Source organism: Pelmatolapia mariae, linkage group LG5 (genome assembly GCF_036321145.2).
Source record: "Pelmatolapia mariae isolate MD_Pm_ZW linkage group LG5, Pm_UMD_F_2, whole genome shotgun sequence".
NCBI lineage: Eukaryota > Metazoa > Chordata > Actinopteri > Cichliformes > Cichlidae > Pelmatolapia > Pelmatolapia mariae.
This window is the reverse complement of record NC_086231.1, coordinates 34,103,362-34,115,065: the sequence shown is the minus strand read 5'-3', so window position 1 is coordinate 34,115,065 and position 11,704 is coordinate 34,103,362. Positions and strand designations below refer to the sequence as shown.

The 11,704-nt window shown below is 42.1% G+C and overlaps 1 protein-coding gene across 4 annotated transcripts; it reads left to right on the top strand.

Annotated features, from left to right (window-relative positions):
* On the top strand, positions 1–10,575 carry cfap57 (cilia and flagella associated protein 57). Of its 4 annotated transcripts, none has more exons than XM_063474835.1 (21): positions 1–286; positions 439–752; positions 845–1,098; positions 1,818–1,992; positions 2,067–2,219; positions 3,199–3,338; positions 3,475–3,640; positions 3,919–4,032; positions 4,113–4,325; positions 4,466–4,639; positions 4,833–4,994; positions 6,355–6,510; positions 6,674–6,767; positions 6,851–7,041; positions 7,125–7,298; positions 7,436–7,594; positions 8,423–8,494; positions 8,771–8,887; positions 9,452–9,586; positions 9,674–9,817; positions 9,977–10,575. In XM_063474835.1, exons 1-21 carry the CDS (start codon positions 130–132, stop codon positions 10,148–10,150), a joined length of 3,438 nt encoding a protein of 1,145 aa, XP_063330905.1. In that variant the 5' UTR covers positions 1–129; the 3' UTR covers positions 10,151–10,575. The 4 variants fall into 4 exon arrangements, with proteins under 4 accessions (XP_063330905.1, XP_063330903.1, XP_063330906.1 ...); XM_063474833.1 differs by having other exon boundaries at positions 8,351–8,494; XM_063474836.1 differs by lacking the exon at positions 2,067–2,219 and having other exon boundaries at positions 8,351–8,494.
* Positions 10,576–11,704: the final 1,129 nt, after the last annotated feature.

Sequence of the window (11,704 nt, the reverse complement as noted above, 5' to 3'; positions counted from 1 at the left end):
TCGGTTCCGCGAGGGCTTTTCTGGCTTTCAGAAGTGTTAATGTTTTTGGAAGTGTTTGTTATGCGCGGAGACACTCTTCAGTTTTCAAGTCTGCTGGCATATTATCATTTTTTTAAGTGACATCTAAAAATGTCTTTTGTAGTTGCTCAGTCCCATTTCATTTTCGGTGTACGGACTGGTGTGAGGAACAATTTGTGTTTCTTTGACGAGCAAACCGTCGTCTTCCCCAGCGGAAACAGCTGCGTGTGTTTCAACACTGTCCAAAGATGGCAGCGGTTCATTTCAGGTGCGCTCCTTTTTAGATGTCTAAGTCATAACTGACTAACTTAGGAATTTCTACCCTGGTGATGCTCTTGACATATAATACAAGCACGAAAGTTGTTGTTTTTTTTTAATATTATTTAACAGCATTTATTTCTGTTGGTGTCGTCTCTCCAGGCTCAGAGAGAAGTCAGGGAATGCGTGCTATGACCATCAGCTCCAACAGACGCTACCTGGCAGTGTCAGATTATGGAGAGAGGGCCACCGTCACGGTGTTTGACCTGCAGCATGAGCAGGGCAGAAAGAGAAAGGTTCTGAGTGCAGGAGACATGTCTGTTCAAGAGTTTATCTGCATTGCTTTCTCTCCTGATTCCAAGTACCTGATAGGCCTGACAGGGAGCCCTGAGTGGATGCTGATCCTCTGGCTTTGGGAGAAACACAAACTCCTGGCAACACTGAAGACAACAAACACAAATAATCCTGTCACCCAGGTGAGTCATCTGTGCTGCATCAGTGAAGCTTGCGTAAATGCAGGCATACACATGCTGAACACGTTATTATTATAGTAACTGTTTCTCATCAGGTCAGCTTCAACCCTTACAACAACACACAGCTCTGTGTGAGCGGAACCGGTGTTTTCAAGCTGTTCCGCTACTCAGAGGGGGCCCTGAAACCAAGCAGTGTTGCAAAGGTTGAGTCCATCAATTTCCTGTGCCACACCTGGATGTCAGAGCACAGGGTGATCGCTGGCACAGACACTGGCAGGCTGCTGGTGTTTGAGTCTGGAGACCTGCGAAGAGAGGTCAGCATGACTTGTGTGCAGGGCCAGTCTGCCAGGTGAGAAAGCTGGACCACATGAACTGGTGCTATTTTACATGAAGCAGCCTCTGTAACTCACCTCCACCCCATGCTGTTCCTGCCATTTTTGACCTAACCATGGTCAAGTCCATAATCATAATGGTAAATAGTCTGACCTCAAAACCAACTAATTTTATTGAATTCTGTCGGTTGTACCCCAAAAATATCTAGCATAGACCTTTTCATGGCTACCAAAAGCACCTGCTAATCTGGGCAGATGGGCAAATATAAATGCCCCAAACTACTATTATATATTTTTTACTTGCAAATGATGTATTTAAAAGTGAAAAAATGTAATATGCAAATATGCCGCTTAAAAATATGTAGGAACAGTTTAAAGAAGTTGTTTCAAAGCCTGATATTGCCTTGATATGATGTTAATGATGAGCCTTTGCAAACTTTCAGCCATGATTCTGTCTGATTCCTGGTGTCTAACTTCATTGTTGTCCAACAAATACATGCCAGTGGATTAAATAAAGACTGGAAATGTCTGAGCAGCTAGTATCACTCATAACGTGTGGCAATGATTAAAAAAGTAGTGGAAAAATTGGCAGATATGTTGAAACATGGAATGGAAATGCGTATACCAAATGATAACCAGCTGATCTCAGACCAGATGAATGGGTTCACTGTGGTCACTGCAGCGATCCATCTTTGATGAGTGATGTTCTTGCTTATAACCGCTTCACTCTGCACAGGCAGGTGGAGGTAAAGAAGATCAAAGATGCTAATGTGGATGAAGGTCCCTCTGTCCCTTCCATCACAGCAATCCTGTCCTACTCCAAAGGCTTTGCATGCTCTAGAGGTCCTGGCACCGTTTTTCTGTTTGAGCAGACAGATGAGAATGGTTACAGAAAGACCAGGGAGATAAAGGTAAATGTTCAAGCTTTATTTCAGAAAAGGTGGAAAGTGTAGTCTTTGTGTGCACATGGGTATGTTTGTGTCAGATCCCTCTAGATGCATACTGCAGTGGTGTGACCTTGGCAAAATATCAGCAGATTGACACCATATGCATCAGTCCAGCAGAGGAGACTTTGGCCATCAGCACAAACCGAGGACAGCTGTACAGTGTCAGCCTGTCCTCTGTGGACATGAACAAGGTGCTCTACAGTTACACCTACCAGCACCACCAATGACGGGGTTCATCATTTATATAAGTGAAATTACTGCTTCAACTGTCCTAGCTGGTATTTTATTTTCTTCCACATGCCCCCATCAATTCAGATTATGTAGAGCTGTTTACTACATCCATTCTCACACTGACCTCTTCTGTACTTGAAACATTACTATAGTAGCTGGTCGGCAGTCAGAAATACATACATATTATTTTGCTGTTTTACTTTTTCTTTTATGTATGATCTCACTTCCTCTTCTTTTTTTTGGGTGGACCAATTGTGCTCATTTCCAGTTGGATATTTTTAACAGTCTTTGTATGCTGTAGCAAAGAAAACAGTAGTGAAGACTTGTGAATGAAAAGAAAAAGGTCAATCCAAGAAACATGGAAGACAGTTCAAATAATCCAGCAAAAAATAAGTTTGTCTTTATTTGCAGCTCCATATTTTTATTCACGGACTTTGTTAGAGTAGTTGTCTTATACTAGGCCTCGGTACATCCCCTCAGTTCATTTTTTATCTGAAATAAGCTGTTTTAGCTTCTCTGCCTTTAAGTTAGTTCTCTAAGGTAACCTTTTTACAGATATTCCCTCTCTTTGACATCATCTAGAGTAGATGTGGCCCACATGAGGTCAGTGGTAGATTAGGATTTAAATGTAAAGACATTGCACTCTTTGATAAACTCCCCATCAGAATTGAGTTGAGATTATAGGCTGAACTCAATTCTGATTGACCCTCCACAACAGTGGCAGTTTCTCATGTGACCCCTTGAAAAGTTAATTGCCCATCCATTCTCTAGAGAAAAAGGGTAAAAAAAACAAAACATTTTTGTTGTTGTTTTCTCCTTCTCTTCCTTCATTGTCTTCTTTCTGTTGTCTACCTCCACTCTCTTTTTTCTCCACTTGTTTAAGGCATCAGAGTTCTCTTTAGATGTTTAAAGTTGATGTTATCTTTGCAACTCCATTAGGAGGATAAACTACACTTTGAGTTCCTGTCCCAGTCCTTCCACTCCAGCTCCATCACTGGGTTGTCCATCTGCATACGCAAGCCCCTCGTAGCCACCTGCTCTCTGGACCGCTCTGTCCGCATCTGGAACTACGAGACAAAGTAAAACACATACATACAATTCCTTTTATAGATATATATCAATCAGTTTTCGTCAGGTTGATACAATATAAAACTGCATAACAAAATGACATGTCATGTTTCTGAGCTCTTGCTGTTCTCTCTGTTTTGTCACTAGAGTGTTGGAGCTGTACAAGGAGTTCCAGGAGGAGGCGTACAGTGTGGCTCTACATCCCACAGGCCTCTTCATCCTTGTGGGGTTTTCAGACAGACTCAGGTTGATGAACCTGCTTATCGATGACATCCGCACCTTCAAGGAGTTCACTGTGCGCAGCTGTAGAGAGGTAGAGTTTGCTTTGCATTTGTGTTTGCAGTAAATCTGAACAGCCAATACTGAAATAATCAGAGTATTACTAAATTCAAGGGTGAAATGATCTTTACCCCCTTCTGTTGCGTCTCATCCAGCTGTGTTCTGTAAATCCGTAAATACTGAATCCTGGGTTAGCGTTTTCAGTATTTACTGCGATATCTGATAATTCATCTTAAAGTGGAGCATTATCACATTTTCCACTCAAAACGTTTGTGCTTGGACTCTGTCTTTGTCACCTCCTTCCCTTTTCAGTGTGCTTTTAGCAACGGTGGCCACATGTTTGCAGCTGTCAATGGAAACATCATTCAAATCTATTCTGTCACCTCTTTTGACAATATCGTTAATCTGAAGGGCCACAATGGAAAGGTGAGTCAGCTGGAGTATGTGTTACAGAGGAGTCCCAGTGCTTATTTGTCATTCGTATTTACTGGTATTTCAATTAACAGGTGTGTCGGATTGAATGGAGCCTGGACGACAGCCGGGTCGTGTCTTGTGGGGTGGATGGGGCAGTGTACGAGTGGAACACGCAGAGTGGCAAGCGGGAGTCAGAAAGCGTCCTAAAGTCCTGCAGTTATACAGGTGTGGCCTTCTCCTCAGACTGTAAGACCATCCTGGCTGTGGGAACAGACCTCACTCTGAAGGAGATCCAAGACTGTCAGGTTAGCAAGCACAGCTGACTCCTGGATTTGTTCTTTTAAGTTGCTGCAAATCAACAAAACATCTCAAGCAGCAGCAATGCTGTTTTTTCTTTCTTTAAAAAAAAAAAAAAACTGGGTTTATTATTGTATCCTATCCACAGGTACTGAGGGAGGTTCCAGCTGATGAGCCAGCTCACACTGCTCTTGCAGTGTCCCATTCTGGTAGAGTGGTCTTCACTGGGACCTCCAGTGGGACTGTAAGGGCCATTAAATACCCATTACCTATCCAGAAGGAATGGATCACATACCAGGCTCACTCTGGGCCGGTCACCAAGGTGAGCAGAAGCACTGATTTGCTCATTAAACTGATCAGAATGCTTTATTGATCCCTAGGGGAAATTATGTGTATTAATGTGATGTGAGATTGATACACACACAATCTCACATCGTGTATGAAATAATCGATTGAATATGATGCTGATCATTAAGAAACAAAGAGTCCACCCACTAAAACATGCGTGTCCTCAGATGGTGATCACGTATGATGATCAGTTCCTGCTGACAGTGTCTGAAGACGGCTGTCTGCTGATTTGGAAAACCATCGATAAGGAGGGCAAAGGTCTAAAGAGCAACAAACACATAGTCCACACGGAAGAGATCCTTATCACCAAGTCAGACCTGGAGGAGAAGGTGAGTAAGTGCATAGTGTGACACCCCCCTGTTGGTCTTGTTCCTAAAGCATTGTAAGTTCTTGATCCTGGACCATCAGTGCAAGTGGTCAGTTATGTGTTTGTAATGTTATAGCTTTGGAACATCACTCAGTGCAACACTCAGTGCATCATGGGAAGTCTCCAGCAGCCTAGGCCTATTTCAGCATAACTAAGGATTCAGGGTCACCTGATCCAGCCCTAACTATATGTTTCCTATGTATGTGTATATGTATATTTCATCTAAAAGAAAGGTTTTAAGCCTGATTGTAAAAGTAGACAGGGTCTCTGAAAGCTGAAGCCTCTGCCCCCCAGTCTACTTCTACTTCCTAGAAGGAACAACCCTTAGTGCTGTACTGCATGTGAGGTTTTTTTTTTGCCAGATGAAGCCTCCCCATACATGGCTAGCATGCATCCATCCATGCATACTTATATACATACATAGATACAGAGGTGGCAAAAGTACGGATATTCCGTACTTAAGTACAGATACTAGTATCAAAAAAGCCTGTTTTAAAAATGTGAGGAGTAGCATGTAAAGATATTTGATTAAAATGTAGGGAGTAAAAGTAAACAGCTGTCAGAAAAATACCTACTCAAGTAAAGTATAGATACCTGAAAATTCTTTTCAAGTACAGTAACAAAGTATTTGTACTTTGTTACTTCCCAGCTCTGTACATACGACCATTTTCGGCTTCTTATGATGCCCCAGCAACCAGGACCAAGCTAAGGTCCTGGTTGCTGGGGCAGCATCTCAGCAGAGACCTCACTCTCACCACTAATCCTGGTCTTTCGGGGACCTTGAGGTGTTCCCAAACCAGATGTAACTTCTCCAGCATCTCTCTTCAGCCTTTCTCTCTTTAGTATATGCCTGAAACACCTTGTTTAGGAGGCCTCCTGGTCAGATGCCTGAACCACCTGAGCTCACTCCTTTTGATGTGATGAAGTAGTGGCTCTACTTTGACTTCCTCCTACATGAACAGGCTCCTCACCGAGCCCAGACACTCTTTGGAGGAAGCTCATTTGCACTGCTTGTGTCCATGGTCTTCAACCACTACACACAACTTGTGGCTGTAGGTCAGGGTGGGAATGTAGGTGAGCCAGTAAATCGACAGCCTCGCTTTCAAACTAAGCAGAGTCTGGGGTTCACATTACTGCAGACGCTACAGCAATCTGTTCTTTCCAAGTAGTATGAGGTACACTTCATGTGTTTATGTGTCTGGTTTAAGTTATTTATGTACGACACTTTAGAAGAAAGCTAAAAGAATTGCAACAAGGTGGCAACTGTCATGTAATGGTTAAAAGAAGAGGTATTGAATGTATGTTCCTGCGTCTACTTTCAGACCCAGCACATGCTGGAGATGAAGATGCGGCTGGAGGAGCTGCAGATGGAGAATGAGTACCAGCTCCGCCTGAAGGACATGAACTACAACGAGAAGCTCAGAGAGCTGTCTGACAACTTTGTCCAGCAGATAGAATCTCTGAAAACATCCCAACAGGTGTGCCTCTGTTACACGAGAGCTCAGCTTCACATAGATTTACAACTTAAAGGTCAAAATGTCTTCCCAAGACTAGAAATCATCAGTGGGTTACTTTTGACGTTGATCGATTGAGTCAGTAGCTGCTGCCCTTGATGAATCAGGTATCCTGCCTTTACTGCAGGCCATGAAGACAGAGATGGAAAAGCAGGAATGTGAGAATCAGCAGAATTCTGCAGAGCTTATTATGAAGCATTCGAAAGAACTGAAGGATTTAGGTAACAGGAGAACAGGATCAGCGCAATCTGTTATCTTTATTTTTGTAAGTGTTTGGTGTTCATACTCTTTTAATCACACACAGAGCTATCATACAGCCAGAAGCTGATTGTGGAGCACGAGAAGTACCAGGATCTTCAGCAAAAACATCAAAGAATGCAGGAAGACTATGAGAAGCAGCTCAAGTCTGCAGAGGACAGAAAAATCCAAGCGGTGGAGGAGCTCACAAAGATGTACGAGGCCAAGCTACAGGAGAAGGCCGAGGTCCTCGCTCAGGTCAGTAATAAGGAGCAGGAAGAGGAGGTGGTGGTAAGTTAAATGGTGCAGCAGTTGAATGAAACCGGTAATCTTTCGTTTAGTGTCAGGAGGACACCGAACAGAAGATTAGTGTTTTTAAAGCAATCATAAAGCAGGCTGAAGAGGACGAGGAGAGGAAGATTCTCGAGATCCAGACCAATTATGAGAAGAAAATGAAAACTGAGAAACAGACCAATACAAATCTGAAGGGAAAAAATAGCATCATGGCACAAAAGGTGAACAAAGCTTCTGTTATTCACTGAATGTTTGGTTCTGTTGCAGAGCATCAGCTCTGTCTCCTGTCTGTCTGCTCACATCAGCTGCTGTTCTCTGTGTCTCCTCTTTGGTTGGTCGGACGCTGGTGTGTTCACAGTTCATCAGTCTACAGAAACAGATTGATGACAGGAGCGCTGATATAAACAAACTGAAGCAAGAGCGGCAGAGGCTGCTTGGGCTGATCCGCTCCCTGGAGAGTGACATTGAAGACCTGAAGAGGCAGATCTCTGGACATGAAAAGACCAGTCAGGACAAGGTGATTGAGATCGGAGCTGTCATTACACATATGGAGTCAGAAGTGACGACATTTATTAAGTTATCATTTAACACTAGCTTTAACTCTATAAAGCATAAAGTGACATTTTAATGATGAGTTTTGACGCCCAGCTGATAGAAACAAATAAGATTTGGGGACTTCTCGCCCCCCGAGTTCCTGCTCTTTGTTGTGCTCAGTGCTCACTTATTTGTTCCTCAAGTTTTTCTGCTTCTTTGTACTTTCCTTCATGACCATCCTGATAGCTTCACAGATCTCCCTCCAGGAATCTGCTGACATTTATGAGTCATTATATTGATGCTGTGATAATTATTCCTTATTTTGAGATGATGATTGCATTGAAAAATGCAATCATCTTCTGGTTCTACAAAGGAGCACGTCAGGTTATGTTGTAGGTTTATTGAAGGGTGTCAGAGGGGCTGCAGTTGTGATGCAGGTGCAGTGTAGATTTCTCAGCGAAGCTTAAGTGCCGTGTTACTGTGCATACATTTATGGGAATATGAGCATATTATAAGCATATTTTAAAGTGCTGGGTTACTGAAAGACAGACAAGTTTTCCTACATGCACTTCAACTCTGAGCTCTTCTCTACATTAGCTGGAAAATTGTACTGTCTAATTCAGTTGGACTACATGACATATGGAGACTGATCTGGACCAGATTCTCTTGACATTGTTCAGAATTCATGTATGAAAACCTTTGAACTCTAAAACCGTTCAACCTGTTCATGTTCTCACAGGATCACATTATCTCGTGCTTGAAGAGAAAGAATCAGGAACTGGAGAAGTTAAAGTTTGTTCTTGAATTCCAGCTGAATGAGTTAAAGCAGAAAACTGAGCCTCTGCAACATGACATCAGTGTGAAGAAGGAGCGGATCAGTCAGGTATGTGAAAGATGATAAAGCTTAGCACTGTGTTAACGCATGGTTAGAAAACATATGTGGAGACTGTTGAATACATAAATGTAGATGATTCATAATGGTTCCTGTACATTTTCTTGCCATTTGAATAGTGTTGAGTTAAAAAGTTAGACAGAAATAAAGTTTACTGTGCTCAGTTGACCTTGTTTTAATTGATCTGATAGGACTGCATTAGCAGTCAAGTTAAAACAGTGTCAACACTACCAGTGACAGTGTCGTGCTATTTCTCCTGTTTGGCAGCTGGAGGAAGAGCTGACACAAACCGACAAGAGCAATGCTCAGCTGAAGCTCACCGTCTCTGAGCTGAAGCTCAAACTGAAGACCAGAGACAAAGAGATGTGCAAAGAGAGTCAGAAGGTCAGTAAACAAACAACGCTTCTTTTTTAAAGTAAAGAGGCAAAACTACATAATCTGTGTCATTGCGCAAATAATTGTGGACCTAACTCTTTTGAGAAAGAAGTGGCATTCAGAGAATCTTGAATTGAAGTCTAATGGAGAAATCGGCAAAGAAAACGTTTTAAACCCACTGGGCCAGAATCAAAATCAGCAAATCTTTTTTTTAAATCAGATTTGAGGTACTGCTAACATTACTGCAAGATTAGGTCCTAGAAGGACTTTGGCTCCACCCAAAAGCTCTTGCTTAGAAGTGGCAGCCAATCAGAGGAAATGTAGGGTGGCAGAAACTAAAACCTGTTTCAGACACAAGGTGAACAGCTGCATGAAGGCCAAGTATAAGGTAAATAATGATTGTTTTTAACTGTGAATCTACTGGGCTACATGTACTGTAGTAAAATCGAGGAATAAAAATATGAAGCTGGAAGTGAGCAGAATAGATCCTCTTTAAGCTTTGAGGATAAAAGTGTAATAAAAATCATTCCTTTTTTAATATAAGAATGGGCTTCTCTTGTTTTTTTTTGTCAGGTCAAAGATTTGGAGACGCATCTCCAGCGATTGAAATCAGACCTGCACAATTGTGTCGGATTCATCCAGGAGCCTAAAACCCTGAAGGACAACATACAGATGATATACGCTCGATATGTCCAGCAGACTGAAAGGGTAAGTGTGCTAAGAAATACCCCAAGAGCTGGCTGGATGCTGGGAGGGCTTGAAATCAAACTGTCAAGTGTATGTCCCGTTTGGAAGGTGGAGAGAACCAATGCAGATGATACTGTTCAGAAGGCGCTGCGTCACCAGTGTGATCGACAGGAGAGGACAGTAAATGGCCTCAAAATGAGGCTGGTCAAATCTGCAGAGGAGCACGAAAAGGTCTACACCAAAATCATGAAGGTTAGTCATTACCCAGATCACAACAGTACATTGGCATTAGTCATTAACAATGCAACTCTGAAGTCTTAACATATCCTGTATGACAGAGTGTGAAAGTGTAATGTGGAGTAAAGACCTGCTGAATTGATAGTTATCTAACCACGACTTTGGACTTTGCAGGAAAACATGACTCTGATAGCTGAAATTAACGAGCTGCGGAAGGAGCTGCATTTGGCCAGGACTCAGGCTAAAGACGTCAAAGCTCAGCTGGCTCTCTTAAAGAAGCCCAAGAAGTCACAGCCCATCTTAGAAGAAGCAGCCTACCAGGAGCCCAAACAGCTAGGAGTCAGCTGATCGTCTTTTACCTCAGCAATAGCTCTGCAGCTAACACACAGCAGCAGATACACATGAAAATCATATAAGAAAGTTGTTAGTAAGATTGTTGTATTCATTCTTAATGTAAATTGATAATGAACGTGTGGATTTGTATGTTACCATAGCAATTTACTGCAGAAAACAATCATATTGATAAAGGTTTGATCACTGACCAGTGAACCTGTTCTCATTTCCAGGAAGTCAAATACTGATGTTTAGCCAGACGCTGGTGTCTCCAATGTATACAAAAGATGTCCTTTAGCAGTGGCCCTGTGTAGTGAGGCGAGTCTTATTCCTCATGTCACAACTGTAATATATATATCATTTTCATTTTTAGCCTAAACATGTAGTTCTAGTGTCTAAACCAGAGAAAAGGGAAAATAAAAACAAAATTGAATGTTGAGTGAAAGGACACAAACCAATATCTCCAGGTTCTTGTCATTCCTACCATCCCACCTACTTGTGTGCTCTTTAAAACAGGTGTCATAAACATCAGCTTTATAGCAGCCATGCAGATATTGTTTCTAAAAGAATTTCTTAACCATCTATAGATCTGCTGCAGCCTCACAGTAACCATCCACATGTTCATATGGTTTACAAATCTTCATTTCTCTGCACTTTGCAACTTCTCCCCTCCTATTGGCGAGCACTTAAGAAATTATTTGTGTATTCATTAATATTCCTCAACCACAGAAATTCCTAACAGCCACACAATATTTATATTCTGGAATTAACACTTCAATGGTTAAGGCTACATTTCTAAACAGATCCACTGTTAAAGCTAGTCCCTCCATGGTGTCCCAGCACCACACGTGTTATTTTAGTTAAAACATACACGTGCTGTTGGTCTTGCTTATGCAGCATCTACATCAGCTCTGTGTATTTTGCACATATGAAATCAATGGTAAGGTGATGTGATTTCTATACATTTTACATCAGATAAAAACTTTAGTTGTAAGATTCAGATATTTATTAAAAGCTAGACATTTTAAATGAGAATAAGAAAGAAAAGTATTTCTTTATGCCCTACCTGACATCGACTGGTTTCCTCTTTTTGGCACAAAGTAGGCGATAAACAAACAAGAGAGACGGGACTTGCGACAGAAAAGCTGATCAGCTGATCATTGATCAGTTTCATGATTGAAGTAGCAACAGGAGAGAGAATGAGGGGAGAAGAGGCAGCCGTCCAGCGTAAAGACGCATTCTAGCTGAAGTACGGGAGAAATTCCTTTTCATCTCAGTACCGTTTTCTTCTGTTTGTCTGTGATGAACTTGCTTTCAGGGCCGTTGCCCAAGCAAGGGGGAGGGTGCATCTGACCTCGGCTTTAATTGGTCCAGCCCAGAGTTGATTAACCAGTTGTCCAGTCCACCACCTTTCATTGTTCATACCATTACAAACAACATTGGCCCATAAAAACGAAAAATCACCGGTGGGCTGATGGCCAGTCCAGCTGTGTGAGGTTGTATTGTACTAGTCGGTTGATGTTTGACATCAGTCGTCTTCCTGGACTGGTTCTATTTATATGTGTCAAA

Bases quoted from the DNA above. Each gene is read 5' to 3' on its own strand.
- cfap57 (XM_063474833.1), top strand. From the start codon at position 130: ATGTCTTTTGTAGTTGCTCAGTCCCATTTCATTTTCGGTGTACGGACT. The intron at 1,993-2,066 runs GTAAATGTTCAA...TGTTTGTGTCAG, and splicing joins GAAAGACCAGGGAGATAAAG to ATCCCTCTAGATGCATACTG. The intron at 7,042-7,124 runs GTCAGTAATAAG...TCTTTCGTTTAG, and splicing joins AGGCCGAGGTCCTCGCTCAG to TGTCAGGAGGACACCGAACA.